Source organism: Quercus suber, unplaced genomic scaffold (genome assembly GCF_002906115.3).
Source record: "Quercus suber isolate HL8 unplaced genomic scaffold, Cork oak 2.0 scaffold_215, whole genome shotgun sequence".
Lineage (NCBI taxonomy): Eukaryota > Viridiplantae > Streptophyta > Magnoliopsida > Fagales > Fagaceae > Quercus > Quercus suber.
Window position 1 is genome coordinate 40,695 of NW_027069673.1, and position 14,247 is coordinate 54,941.

The 14,247-nt window shown below is 34.6% G+C and overlaps 1 protein-coding gene across 2 annotated transcripts; it reads left to right on the forward strand.

Annotated features, from left to right (window-relative positions):
• The first annotated feature begins 8,058 nt into the window (after positions 1-8,058).
• LOC112017111 (interactor of constitutive active ROPs 4) lies at positions 8,059-10,691 on the forward strand. Of its 2 annotated transcripts, none has more exons than XM_065779614.1 (3): positions 8,059-8,080; positions 8,474-8,550; positions 9,322-10,691. In XM_065779614.1, exons 2-3 carry the CDS (start codon positions 8,537-8,539, stop codon positions 10,460-10,462), a joined length of 1,155 nt encoding a protein of 384 aa, XP_065635686.1. In that variant the 5' UTR covers positions 8,059-8,080; positions 8,474-8,536; the 3' UTR covers positions 10,463-10,691. The 2 variants fall into 2 exon arrangements, with proteins under 2 accessions (XP_065635686.1, XP_023905345.2); XM_024049577.2 differs by lacking the exon at positions 8,059-8,080 and adding an exon at positions 8,098-8,255.
• Positions 10,692-14,247: the final 3,556 nt, after the last annotated feature.

Sequence of the window (14,247 nt, forward strand, 5' to 3'; positions counted from 1 at the left end):
AGCAAAATTAACCCCCCAAAAACTCAACTTTTGTTACTTTAACTATTGAAATATTCACAAACCACTACATCAACCTCAATACTTTATCATTAATTATTGGCAAAAATCCAAAACTAACCCTCTAACTTTCAGCCTTTTTCATTTCAGTCATTTAACTTTCAATTTTTGTTAATATGGTATTCTGTTAGAGCTCAGTTAATTACTTCTGTTAGAGTTCAATTAGTTACTGCCGTTAAGGGTGCTAAAATAATGCCGTTTTGGCTTTTTTCTTTTTTTTTTTTTTTTTTTTTTTTTTTTTTTTTTTTTTTTTGTTGTGATTTGATTTTTTTTTTTTTTACCTGGTTTTAAGGATGTAATGATTGTTGATTGGGTTTGAGGCATCAAGCATGACTATGATGTAGTAGGTTTTGTTTCATTTGTTTGGGTTTGTTGATGTTGGAAGATTCGTTGAATTAGGGAAGCATGATGAGAAAAATATAATATTTTAATAGAATAATTAAGGCAAAAATCCAAAACTAACCCTCTAACTTTCAGCATTTTTCATTGCAATCCTCTAACTTTTAGTTTTATAACTTTCAATTTTTTTGTCAATGTGGTATTCCATTAGAGCTCAATTAGCTGCTGCCGTTAAGGGTGCTGAAACGACGCAGTTTTGGCCCTTTTTTTTTTTTTTTTTTTTTTTTTTAAATTTCAAAATAAAGAAAATAAAAAAACTCTGTATAAAAAATAAAATAAAAATAAAAAATAAAAAACATTTAGGGGAATGATAGACTCAACGACCAACTAGGAATCGGCGATTTCAACACCTCCACGGTGACACTCTCGCGACTCGCGCTAATCCAAGCTCGACTCGGCCGAGTACCACCAACTTAACTCGGAGACATCGTTCAAGGCCCAACTCAGCACCCTCAACGTCCCTTACCTCGCAAGGTCCCTTTTTGCNGCTGAAAGTTAGAGGGTTAGTTTTGGATTTTTGCCTTAATTATTCTATTAAAATATTATATTTTTCTCATCATGCTTCCCTAATTCAACGAATCTTCCAACATCAACAAACCCAAACAAATGAAACAAAACCTACTACATCATAGTCATGCTTGATGCCTCAAACCCAATCAAACAATCATTACCATCCCTTAAAACCAGGTAAAAAAAAAAAAATCAAATCACAACGTCAACAACCAGATCAAATAGACCCAGATCAGTGAAAAAAATAAAAGAAAAGACCCATAACATGTCAACAGGGACCCAAGACATTGAAGTACCACCACGATGATGACCCACAACAATTGTCATCCACCACTTCATGATGCAACCACCGTCCTCCACCACCAAATTGATCCAAATCGTGACCCGTCTAGCTTAACTATCCCACACCTACTGACGAATCAGCCAACCCACGCATAGATGACCAACGACAATAGCCAAATCAATCGACCCATTATAGTTTTTCTTACTTTCGTTGGAATCGAGAGAGAGAGAGAGAGAGAGAGAGAGAGAGAGTAAAAAAAGACCTAAAATGTTTATTAAGTTACTGTAGTCTCACTTCATCTATCTAGCCATTGTTCAAGAACTAGTTTGTCTTTGTGTTTTATGAGGTTGATGTAGACATGGCAAATAGTCAGGTCAGGTTGGGTCAATCGGGTTGCTAGTCAAAATAGACTAGGTTTAAAAATGGGTCAAGCTAATCGGGTTGTAGGTGGGTTGGGTTGACCCGTATTTTCCACATAAAAAAAAAAAAAAAGGAAGAAAAAACAAATTTAGCCAAATTTTTAGAGAGAATGAATCAAATCAATCAAGGAAACGAATCATACATATTACTTTTTTTTTTCTTTCTCGTTAAGTGAGCACTTACTATTATTAGACAATTTGTGTTACTATTATACATGTGAAGATAAAAAAAAACAACAAACCAAAAAACATAAAACATTCCATATCCTTTCAATTCCGATAGTTTTGAAGATTAATAAAATTCTTTATAGTCATAATAACAAAATCTTCCATGTTAAGAGGCACAAAAGGTATATATTTTAAGTTTACACACTTCAGATTTGAAGTTCATCGATGATATGGACTTTTGGACTTTTTCTTTTACTTAGTTTTGTTTTGTGCTAGTTAGACTTTTTATTTTATTTTATTTTTTTAATTTTTTTTTATACAATATAGAAATTCTACTCTAACCTAATCTAAGTGTATATGTGCGTGAAGTTCCTTCTTGGAGACTTGGACCTCGACCCTTACCCCCTCACACCCCACAGATACTTATGCTTATGGAGTGACCATTGCACTAAATGTGTGTAACTTAGTCTTAGTATTTAACTCTACTACTTAGTATTTAACTTAGTGTTAGACATTTAGTACTGTAGATGTGTACTTGTAAATGCTTTTGCCTTTTGTATTTTTTTCCCTTTTAATTAACTTTTTTTTTAATAAATGGGGGCATGACCACAGTCAATGGTGGCTACTAAATGGCTAGATAATGTCAGTGCATTATTTTTATGCATTTTTGTCTATGCACTTAGCACTTTGACATGTAGTCTAAATATTTTTAGAAAAAAAAAATGTTCAAAAAAAGAGGTTGGGCCATAGGTTAGCCGAGTTGGGTTAAGTTGGCCAAAAAAAAAAAAAAAAAAAATGACAAGCCACGAGTTGGCTTGTTTTTTATTTGGGCCAAAAAATTCAATTTTGGGCCAAGTCAGAATGAGCGGATTCAAGTCGAGTCAATAAATTTCGGCCCATTTTACCATGTTTAGATTGATGCACGGGTATTTTGTGTGGAAATTGGTCAATTTAAGGGTGCGTTTGGTTCAATGTAAAATATTTTTCGGAAAATATTTATTTTCTGGAAATATTATTTTCGGGAAAGGAAAATATCTACAAGTGTTTGGCAGTATTATTCAAATTTTCCTAGAAAATGTTTTCATGTGTTTGGTTGCATTTGAAAATGCTATTTTCCTACTACTTTCTCACATTTTCTCACCCATTTTCTTAGTTACCAAACAAATTTTATAATAGAAAATTTCAACATATAAACTTAAAAAAACAAAAATCACAATAAAACCATTCGATCAAATCCACCGTTCAGTCAAACTGAGAGAGCGAGGAAGAGAGATCAGTGGTGATGCAATCTCGGTGGGGTGCGATCGGTCTGGGGTGATACGATCTTCGGTGGATCGGTCTTCGATGGNAAAATCTTCCATGTTAAGAGGCACAAAAGGTATATATTTTAAGTTTACACACTTCAGATTTGAAGTTCATCGATGATATGGACTTTTGGACTTTTTCTTTTACTTAGTTTTGTTTTGTGCTAGTTAGACTTTTTATTTTATTTTATTTTTTTAATTTTTTTTTATACAATATAGAAATTCTACTCTAACCTAATCTAAGTGTATATGTGCGTGAAGTTCCTTCTTGGAGACTTGGACCTCGACCCTTACCCCCTCACACCCCACAGATACTTATGCTTATGGAGTGACCATTGCACTAAATGTGTGTAACTTAGTCTTAGTATTTAACTCTACTACTTAGTATTTAACTTAGTGTTAGACATTTAGTACTGTAGATGTGTACTTGTAAATGCTTTTGCCTTTTGTATTTTTTTCCCTTTTAATTAACTTTTTTTTTAATAAATGGGGGCATGACCACAGTCAATGGTGGCTACTAAATGGCTAGATAATGTCAGTGCATTATTTTTATGCATTTTTGTCTATGCACTTAGCACTTTGACATGTAGTCTAAATATTTTTAGAAAAAAAAAATGTTCAAAAAAAGAGGTTGGGCCATAGGTTAGCCGAGTGGGTTAAGTTGCCAAAAAAAAAAAAAAAAAAAATTGACAAGCCACGGGTTGGCTTGTTTTTTATTTGGCCAAAAAATTCAATTTGGGCCAAGTCAGAATGAGCGGATTCAAGTCGAGTCAATAAATTTCGGCCCATTTTACCATGTTTAGATTGATGCACGGGTATTTTGTTGAAATTGGTCAATTTAAGGGTGCGTTTGGTTCAATGTAAAAATTTTTCGGAAAATATTTATTTTCGGAAATGATTATTTTCGGAAAGGAAAATATCTACAAGTGTTTGGCAGTATTATTCAAATTTTCCTAGAAAATGTTTTCATGTGTTTGGTTGCATTTGAAATAGCTATTTTCCTACTACTTTCTCACATTTTTCACCCATTTTCTCAGTTACCAAACAAATTTTATAAAGAAAATTTCAACTATAAACTTAAAAAAACAAAAATCACATAAACCATTCGATCAAATCTATCCGTTCAGTCAAACACACACACACACACACACACACGGACTGATGAGAAAAGAAACAAAATAACAACAAAAAGATGTTAATTTGGTCAAACAATGCAGTTTTATATTTGTACTTCCTCAGATCTCATGGCGGACCATCTTTGCCTCTTGATCTGTTCGTTTGATTTTTTAATTTTTTTTTATTGGTCCTATCTATGACCCGACAATATAATTGTACGATGCTAACTCAAATATATAAATATAAACTTCGATGTTCACTTCTGTTGTCATGCTCTTGTTGTTACTAAATCTATACTCAATGTTATGGATAAATCAATTTCATGCTTAATATCACAATTTGATGATTTGTGCGGCTGAAAGTAATCGACTAAAAATGGTGAATTTGTGATTTCATCACCCACAGTTTTACGTGCCAGCATGTTGTAAAATTAAACTAACGGTCCGTTTGAATTGAAGAAAAGAAAAAGGGAGAAAGTAAATTTGACTAAAAATTAACTTATTTTAAGCCAATTCTATTCTAATGGACTCTCTTTCCTTTTTCCTCCAGCCAAATGGCCATAACGATTTTTCATCTATACTTTATTGTATCACAAGCAATATCACAGTACAAGAAAAAAAATTGTGACGCTGGTGGTGGTGCGTGAAGTGGGCTTTTATTTATTAGTATTACGAGAGACTGAGACATGAGCATGTGTTTTTTCACCATTTCAAAAAAAAAAAGAGCACGAGTTTCTTCAACCTCAACCACTACATATAAACTTGCTTTGTCTTGAAAAGCTGGAGAATATGCTGAAATGACAGTGGTGCACTTGTCAAAATTTAAATTGCTATGAACAATATAGCGTGAAGATATTTTTGTGGAAGGGTAAAAAAGATAGAGGAGACTTTATGGACTTACAAGGGGGATTAAAAAAAAGAGACCCACATTCTGAGAATGCTTTTACACTGTCCCAGAAGCGCACATCACCAAAGAAGATTAGAAAATGGAAGGGCCTAGTGTTTTGCAAAAATAAAAATAAAAAAATACTAAGAGAAAACCTACCTTGAATCGAGCATTCAAATTTCAAATTATACACAGTTTTGATTTTACTAGTATTGCTTTTTTTGATAAGATGATTTTAGTATTTTACTATTATTATTATTGCCATTGCCAAGAAAGGACAAGCCTAGTGCTCATAATTGACTACTGTTTGAAGAGACATGAGTATTATAAGCTTAGATATTAAATTATTATTGATCATTTTCATGATCGAAGTAAGACTTAGGTTCAGTGGACCTCCATATGATACGATCTTAACATGTGATTATTTTTGAGCACATGTTATTTCAAAGCCAAACCCTTGTCCATTATTGGTCTAAAATGGACAAAAAAAAAAAAAAAATCTATTTAATTGATTTTGTTTGCAATGCTGCAGAGGTCTGGTTATTTGGATTAATATTATTAATTTCATCTGTTATAACTATCAAAGTTTGTTTGAGGAAAAAAAAATCCAACATCAAATCTTATATCCTTTTCTTTTCTCAAAAAAAAAAAAAAAAAAAAAAGCTATAAGATTAAAAAATTAGATTAAATTGTACCTTCTTTGTATCCAAATCAAGTTCAGTGAAAAAGATGGGCAATTAGGTCTTTTCACATGATGTCATACATTTCCGTCCAAATGAATAGCAAACTTGACATCATGGTGCAAATTGTAATAAAGGTCATAATTTAAGGTACAAATTATGCATTCAAAAAGTTTAAGTTACAAAATATAATTAAGATTATAGTTTAAAATGGTAAAATATAATTTCCCACTTAACACCATGTTTGGAACTTTGAAGGAAAAGAAGAGAAGAAAAGTAAATGAGGGGAAGGAGCATTAGTTTTTTTTTTTTTTTTGGAAAATCATGCTTCTATCCATTCACCTTGTTTGGATATTTTAAAACATTTGTAAAGGAAAGTGGATTAGATATCCCTTCCATTTGTTTGAATGTTTTAAAATTAAGTAGAGAAAGGAGGGAGGATAATTTTATATAAATCGACAATTATAGCTTGTTTTATTAATTTTAAAGAAATAAATATAAATTGACATCTTTTCCTATTGAAAAAAAAAAAATTGATATTGTAAGGGTAGAATTGACATTTCAATTTTTTAGACAAAAATATCATTTTAGTCCTACATTTTAAAGTCATTATCAATTTGGTTTCCCTACATTTTGATCACAGTCAATTTGCAAATTGACAAAAACAAGAACCAAATTAATTACAACCAAAATGTAGGGACTAGGGACCAAATTAAGAATTACACCAAAATGTAGAGACTAAAATAATATTCTTGTCTTCTTTTTAATCCACTCCACCTCCAATTTTTCCTAATTTGGGGAATTAAAAATGAGAGGTAAGACACCACCCCCGCAAACCCCTCTCCCTGACCTTGATCTCTTTAAAAAAATTCAAATCATATTCATTAAACCATATCCCTCCTAAAACCAACTTCTAAAGTCAATTTATTAAAGTAAAACACAATTAATGTGCAACATTAACAGACAAAGCGAGTGTCAAAGTCAACCTATCACCTCAGATTCTTGGTGTGACGATTACTTCACAAGTATANGAAAAATCTATTTATTTGAGCAAGAAAGTGAATGCAAATTGACAAAAAAACATGAAACCATGTATACTGGATAAATCAGTGGACATAACACAAATCGCTGGATCAAAAACAGTGTTTTTCTACTACTTTGAAAGGCTCATTTATGTATTTTTTTTTTTTTTTTTTTGCCTAAATGGAAAATGGGTAAAGGGGGCGACTTGAGTTAATGTTTTCAATCTGGGCGTGACAATAGTAACACTCTACTTGCTAGGCTCGGGTCTGCAGGAGTAGGGGATCCGAATGAGCTATAGTTGTCCACCTAGCACCATCGAAGACGCTAGTGAGCATGAGCTGAGAGCATGATTCAAACTTAAGACCTCCACCTCCCAAACCCGTAGGAGTAAGCCCATGACTACTAAACCAACCACCCTCAGTGGTCCATCTTCTCAATTCCTTAAAAACAAAAGAAAAAATTACATTTGACCATCTTAAGCTATACTCTCGATTACATTTTGCACCCTAAACTTTGGATTTTCATTCAAGTTAATAGTAAATTTGACATTGGGGTGCAAAGTGTAATATGAGGTATAGTTAAAGTGGTAAAGTGTAATTTGGTAATTTATAGGCAATTTTAACTCCTATATAAAATACTGATTCCACCACTTTCAGATTGCCTGTTTAAATTTGTCTCTACATTCATGTAAATTGAACTTGTAATTGGGCTACCCACAGTTGGTGGGTGGGAGGATTGTCTATACATTAGTTGGACTATATGGTAGCAATAGTATTTTTTCTTTCTCGGAACTTTCATTTTAATGTCTTATGCATTATTTACACCTCTTGAATCTGCTGTACAATTTTACTCCCCATGTACTTTTTAACCAAGGCCAAAGGCATAGTATTACTATTACCTGAAACTTTTGAACAAGTTGATGCTATAGAGGGTCCATAAGTAACAGTGTCTCAATAATGTTGGTTAAAATGACCATGTAGGTTGGTAGTGGGTCGGGCAAGGACATCTGAAAGACAATAGTGTCACCTAACAAAAGTAGGTTGCATAAATTCATGGGTTCAACTCCAATCCAAGTACAGTAAACAACATTGGAGTAATAGTTTGGGGAATGTTGTGAGTAAAATTGAAATTTTCTTTTAAGTAGGTGGGTAGTGGTGGATCATTTATGATATGCCTTATGTTGTAGAACATTGTGAAACTATTTATACTGGGTCTACGGGTGCGTAAGGAGGCCTAGTACGTTAAGCATTTATTTATTTATTCCGATTAGTAAATTACACATGCTTCTGATTTTGGGCCAAGTGAAGGTGACAAGGCTCAAGGCCATACTTGCCACCCTTTTTCTTTCATTTGTTGAATATGCGGAGTTTTGAGCCTTCTGGTTAGAAACGTAGTGTCTAAATGGACTTTGGTTAGTGTTTTAGAAATACTGGTTTTTCTTGCTTTTGAGAAGAGTGGCAACTAACTATCATACTTTATAAAAAAAAAAAAAAAAAAAAAAAAACTATCATACTTTATAAACTTAAATACATTCTATGGATTTTCTTTTTGAGAGAACATGTTTGAAGATTTCAATAAATTTGTTACTTGGATTTTCTTTCATTTTGTTGACTCCTTATTTTTTTGCAGATCAGAAGCTTCAAACAAGGACTTGATTTTCTCTCTTCTTCACTCAATAGTCTTTGAGCAAAAATGCCAAGATCAAGGTTAGAAAACTTAGTCCTCTATAAATATGAAATTTATAAATAAATATGATGCGTGCTTCAGAACCAGTTGTCATAATGAGTAGATTCTAATGTGTTCCAACTTCCAAATCCGACGTGTATGTTGTTTGTACGTATAACCTCTAACTACAAGCCAATTGAAACTGACATAAAAATATTTTGATATCGTAAATAATTTTATTGGCAAGACTAAAATGTCTCAATGATTTATTGTATAATTGCTTCTGGAGGATGCCCATGCTGAATTCCAGAATGGTTGTGGTGCCTATCCCTTTTCCATGAAAAATGAAAATTAGCCTTTGATTGAGCTGTATAAAAATCTCTCCCAAAAAATTGAATGCTGATCTCTTGTACTTGCGAACTCTTCTAGCTGTCTATAAGGAAGAATGGATTCTGTGAGTGGGTTTGTGTATTTGGCTGGAAATCTTTATGTACAAGTGCATAATTCAACATAGTTCATATCTTGTATGGAATCCCCGGTCAATATGAACTACAAGGACCACTATAAGCTCCTGATTTCATAAAAAAAACAACACACGATTTCCTTGTACCTATAATAATGGAGTGGATTTGGCTATGTTAATTTTTGTTGCAGTAAAATATGCGATAATAATTATTAAATAAAATGCATATAATTTCCTTGCTTTATGAATTTTTCCTTGTTAGTATATTAGGGAGTCATGATTTCCTTTCAACGTAATTGAATTTTCTTATTTTCGTTCTTTTTATTTTTTCGAATTTAATCATAAATAGGGGGACAGATAAACCTCAAAGGCAGTCTCCTCGAGGCCCAAATCCACTCAGGACATCAAGTTCAGATTCAGATTCACTGCATCATCGACCAATTACTGACCGGAGTCCTAAACTAGGGGATCGTAGGTCCCCAAGAGGTGCCCAATCTGATCCTGTAAGCCAGAAGAAACTTGGTACCCGCATTGCAGATTTAGAATCTCAACTTGGGCAAGCACAAGAAGAGCTAAAGATTTTGAAAGACCAATTAGCTTCAGCTGAGGCTGCAAAGAAAGAAGCACAGGAAGAATTAGAGAAGAAAACTTTGAAGCCGGTTGTTCCAGAACCAGTGGAAATCCAAGGAAAGGATCCTCCAACAGAAATTCAAGAATGTAACAAAAGTGACAACAGCCCTCTGGATGAAGATCCAGATGAGAACCTGCAGGAAACTGATGTTTTTGAAGTTCCAGTGGAGAAAGTGACAGTTGATGAGCCCAAGATTGAACACAGTCAGCTGACTGATCAAGTTGAAAAGGAAACCAAAACAATTGACTTATCAACTGAAGCTCCACCAGCAAATCCTGAGGTGGAGAAACAATCCTGCCATGACTTGGCTCTGAAGGACGACGAGATAAATATGCTAAAAGCCAAGTTAGAAGAGAAGGAAAAGGAACTGGAGGTCTTCAGACAAGAAAATGAGAAGCTGAGAAATGAGCTGACTGAAGCTGCTTTAAAAGTATCATCAACTCAAACCAAGGAAGAAGAAACAGCCTTGAGGTTGACCCAACTGGGAGAAGAGCTGAAAACAAGTAAAGCAACTGCAGCTCAGCAGAATGAGAAGCTGAAAGCTGTGGAAGAAGCAAAGGAGGCATTGGAGGCAGAGATGAAGAAGCTGAGAGTACAGACAGAGCAGTGGAGAAAAGCTGCAGATGCTGCAGCAGCAGTGCTTGCTGGGGGTGTGGAGATGAATGGAAGGATCTCTGAGAGGTGTGTATCCATGGATAAGCATTTTGGTGGCGTGTTTGAGCCACCAACTGGTGGATACACTAGCATTGTGGGATCACCTGGGATGGGTGATGACTTAGATGGTTTCGGAAGTGGAAAGCGGAAAGGTTCTGGGATTAGAATGTTTGGAGACTTGTGGAAAAAGAAGGGCCAGAAATGAGACCTTTTCTTCCTAAAGTGACATTGGAACATGGAACCTGCTTCACTCTTATTATGTATGTATGATGGAGCGAAATGGTTGCTTACCGTTTCGCAGTTGAAATGTTTTTTTATTCCATAATTTTCTCCACCTTGTTCCTAGTTTGGTGCTTATATATTCAAACCTTTAACGGATGTATGCTGAACATCATATTATGGACTAAGTTTTGGGAATCCCTTTCTTTCTATCATATCTGGTCTATTTTGTTGTAGCCTAATAACATGAGAAATTTCCACTTAAAACCTAGCTACTAGGAAACAATAAATTTAATCATTGTTTAAACAATTTAAAATTTTGAAATTCCAAATGTGTGCAAAATGATTACACATCAGTAACTCATTTCTCTGTAAATCCAATCGGTTCAATAATTATTCCAATAGTTTGAATATTTGATGAACTCCCAATGTGTTCAAAATGATTATTACTGAGAATGGCAGATGCAAATCTGGCATAGAGAAGCCAGCAAATAAGTAAGGTATGGTTATAAAACAAAGCCAACCAAGAAGACGGTGGGAAGGCTGGCAATTTATTTTCAAGCACATAAGAAAAGATTTGTTTGTTGAATTATGTGCTTTGAAACGCCAATATCACCATTTGAAACAACAGAAGAGTAAAATGATAGGTTACGGATAAGCAATCCCACCCAAAAGTAGCATGAAAAATCATTGTTTTAAAAACTAGACTGGACCGGTCTTTTTAATTGGAAACTAGACACAGAATCAGTCCGGTAAAAACCAAAAACCTTGTCAAAAAACCAGGGAAAAGAGAACCGATTTCTTTTTTGGTTTTTTGACTGTTCCAATTTTTAAAACCATAAGAAGAACTATTAGATGATTGGAAAAAGACTATCATTTGTAGTCCAATTTGAGACATGACATTTAATTGATACAGTGGGTTAGTAGAGGCTTAATGTCAATGCATAACTCTAGATCTCAAAGCATCCTATCCCTGCTATGCCCTTTATACTCATGCATGAATTAATTCGTTTCTAATTTAATATAACTTGGAAGTTAGCATCTTAACACCTCTACCCACATGAGAAAATCTGAAAGGATTGCACAAAACTTAATTAAAAGCACATAAATTAAAGGATAAACCATGCATTTATTTGCTGTGTACAATAAATCTGAAGGATGGTAATTCTATCTTCATACGATCATCTCTCTGATCTTGATAATTACGACCAAAATCCCTTATAGGACTACGACGATCTCTGAGGACCTCTTCTACATACTCTTCATCCTCACCATTGTAATTGTCATAGGCTGGCTTCCTATTTTGATCTTTTGGACCACCATGGGGAGGGCCATGCACTTGGTTATCACATTACTCTTCATCATTATGATTAGGGTTTTGAGCAAGAAGGGCAGCAATTTCTTAGTGAATTATGCACAGTTCTTGCTGATTCTCTTCAAGAAAATGTTGGCTCTTATCACGTAATTGTTGAATTTCCTCATGAAATTCGTGGAACTCAACCCTAGTGAGGGCTAGGTCATCAACTTCGTCATCGTCGTTGCTGTGGTTACCGTCTCACCAATGACTAGGGTAAGGCAAGGCTCTAATACCAACTAATTTCGTGGAAGCCTAAAGAAAGCACACATGATGCTCTCTTTGATAAAATAGAAACTAAACTTCTAGTTCCTGGTAGTAAAGCTTGAATCCAAGAGGGGTCCTTTGAATCTACAATGTGAGAAATCTAGAATCCACCTGAGAAAACAATAGATAAAAGTCTGAATTTTACTAATAATAATCTCCTTTGCATCTAGATGTTACAAAACATATAAATACTAAAAAGATAAAACCCTAGGACGACTAAGAAACCGTTCAAAACCATAATTTGCACTAATCATGAGAATATGTAGTAAAATATCGAATTTTACAAAAAATGGAAAAATTGAGTTAAATGCAAAATCATAAATTACACACTTTAACGGTCTCCCAAAAACAAACGAAACCTTATTCTGATTTTTGAGCAAAAAGTTATTAAAAAAACAAAAATGACTAAAAACGGCAAAATCATTGTTTTCGAAGCCTAAACAAAGGAATTCACCAAAATTAAAGGTGCACCACTTGGCAAAGCCATGATATTTGATTAGAAGATCGTTTTCCTTTAGTTAGCCAAATTTTATCTACTTTCGACACCGTCGCCACGATGATTTCTACTAGTGCCTTTTTGTCTTGCGTTGTGATTTCGGGCGCCCTTGCTGTTCCAAGATGGCCATGGTTGTTTGTTTTATATCAGTTCCCCCCACTTGGAAAGAACTCAACCCTGAGTTCCCACTATGTGGTGCATTAATTAGGAGGATGATACTTAAGTAAATTAGCAACACTAAAGGAAGAAGAAATATTCATGTCTAGTGGAAGAGTAACCATATAAGCATTGTTGTTGATCTTTTTAGTAATCTAAAACGGCCCATACTTCCCGTCCTTCAATTTGTTGTAGGTACCAATAGGAAACCTCTAATTTTGATGGTAGGCCAATACTAAATCCCCAACACTTAAGATCTTTTCGTGCCACTTCTTATTAGTAGCTTCCTTGCACTTGGCATTCGAAGCTTCAAGTTTTTGCCTCACCTTCTCTTAAATGGCTTGAATATGGTCAACCATATTCTTTGTAGGTTGACTCACTCTTGGAAGCTCAAGTACAAGGATCAAGTCCAAAGTGTGTTTTGGGGGCACAAAATAGACAATGACAAAGGGGGATTTACTAGTGCTTCTGCTAACTATACTATCGTAGTCAAACTTTATTTGTGACAAGGCAAGATCTCATTGCTTGAGTTTCTCCCCTGAAATATATATTGGATAAGTATGCCCAAAGTGCGGTTAACCACTTCTGTTTGGCCATCTATCTGAGGATAATTTGTGCTGCTATAATTCAAGGAAGTGTCGAAATACTTCCACAAGGTCCTCCAAAAGTGACTGAGGAACTTGCTATCTCAATTAGAGGTGATGGACTTTGGCACTCCATGCAAACGCACAACTTTTTCAAAGAACATATTAGCTACTCGAGTGGTATCTTAGGTTTTCCTGCATGCTATGAAATGGGATATCTTCGAATACCTGTCAACCACAACAAAAATAAAATCAATACCTCGTTGGGTTCAAAAGAAACCCATTATGAAATCTATAGATAGGTCCTCCTATGGTGCTTGTGGAACCAATAATGGCATTTAAAAACCAATGTTCTAAGATAGGCCTTTCTTCCTTAAGTGCTATCATCTTGTCTCTACCCAAATGTCCACTTGAACTTCCACCATGCAACTCCCTAATAATCTGCTCTGTTAATGAACTTTTGGGATTACCCCGAAAGAGAGAACCATCCTAGATGTACTGCACTCCACATCAGTAAGAGTTTGTTGGCACTTAACTCAAATATTTCCAAATTCCTCATCTTCTTCATATAGTTCCTTGAGGTAGTCAAACCCTACAACTTCCACACATAGTTTGACTAGAAAATATGCTCATCTCTTGAGCGTGTCTACCTATTTATTAGTGACACCAGACCTGTGAATCACAAAGAGATCCCAATGCTTACTAATGATCACAATGCTTAAGAGTTCATAATACAACAAAGAACTCCAGCTTATACATTGACCATTTTCTTTGAGCCTCACAAACTTTCTCAGTAAAAAATTCTACTAGTTTTTTGTCTTGTGAAAGAATAGCTTATATCCCAATTACAGAGGCTTCACATTTAACCTGAGATACCTTCTCAAAGTTGGGCAAGGCCAAAACTGGAGCAATGC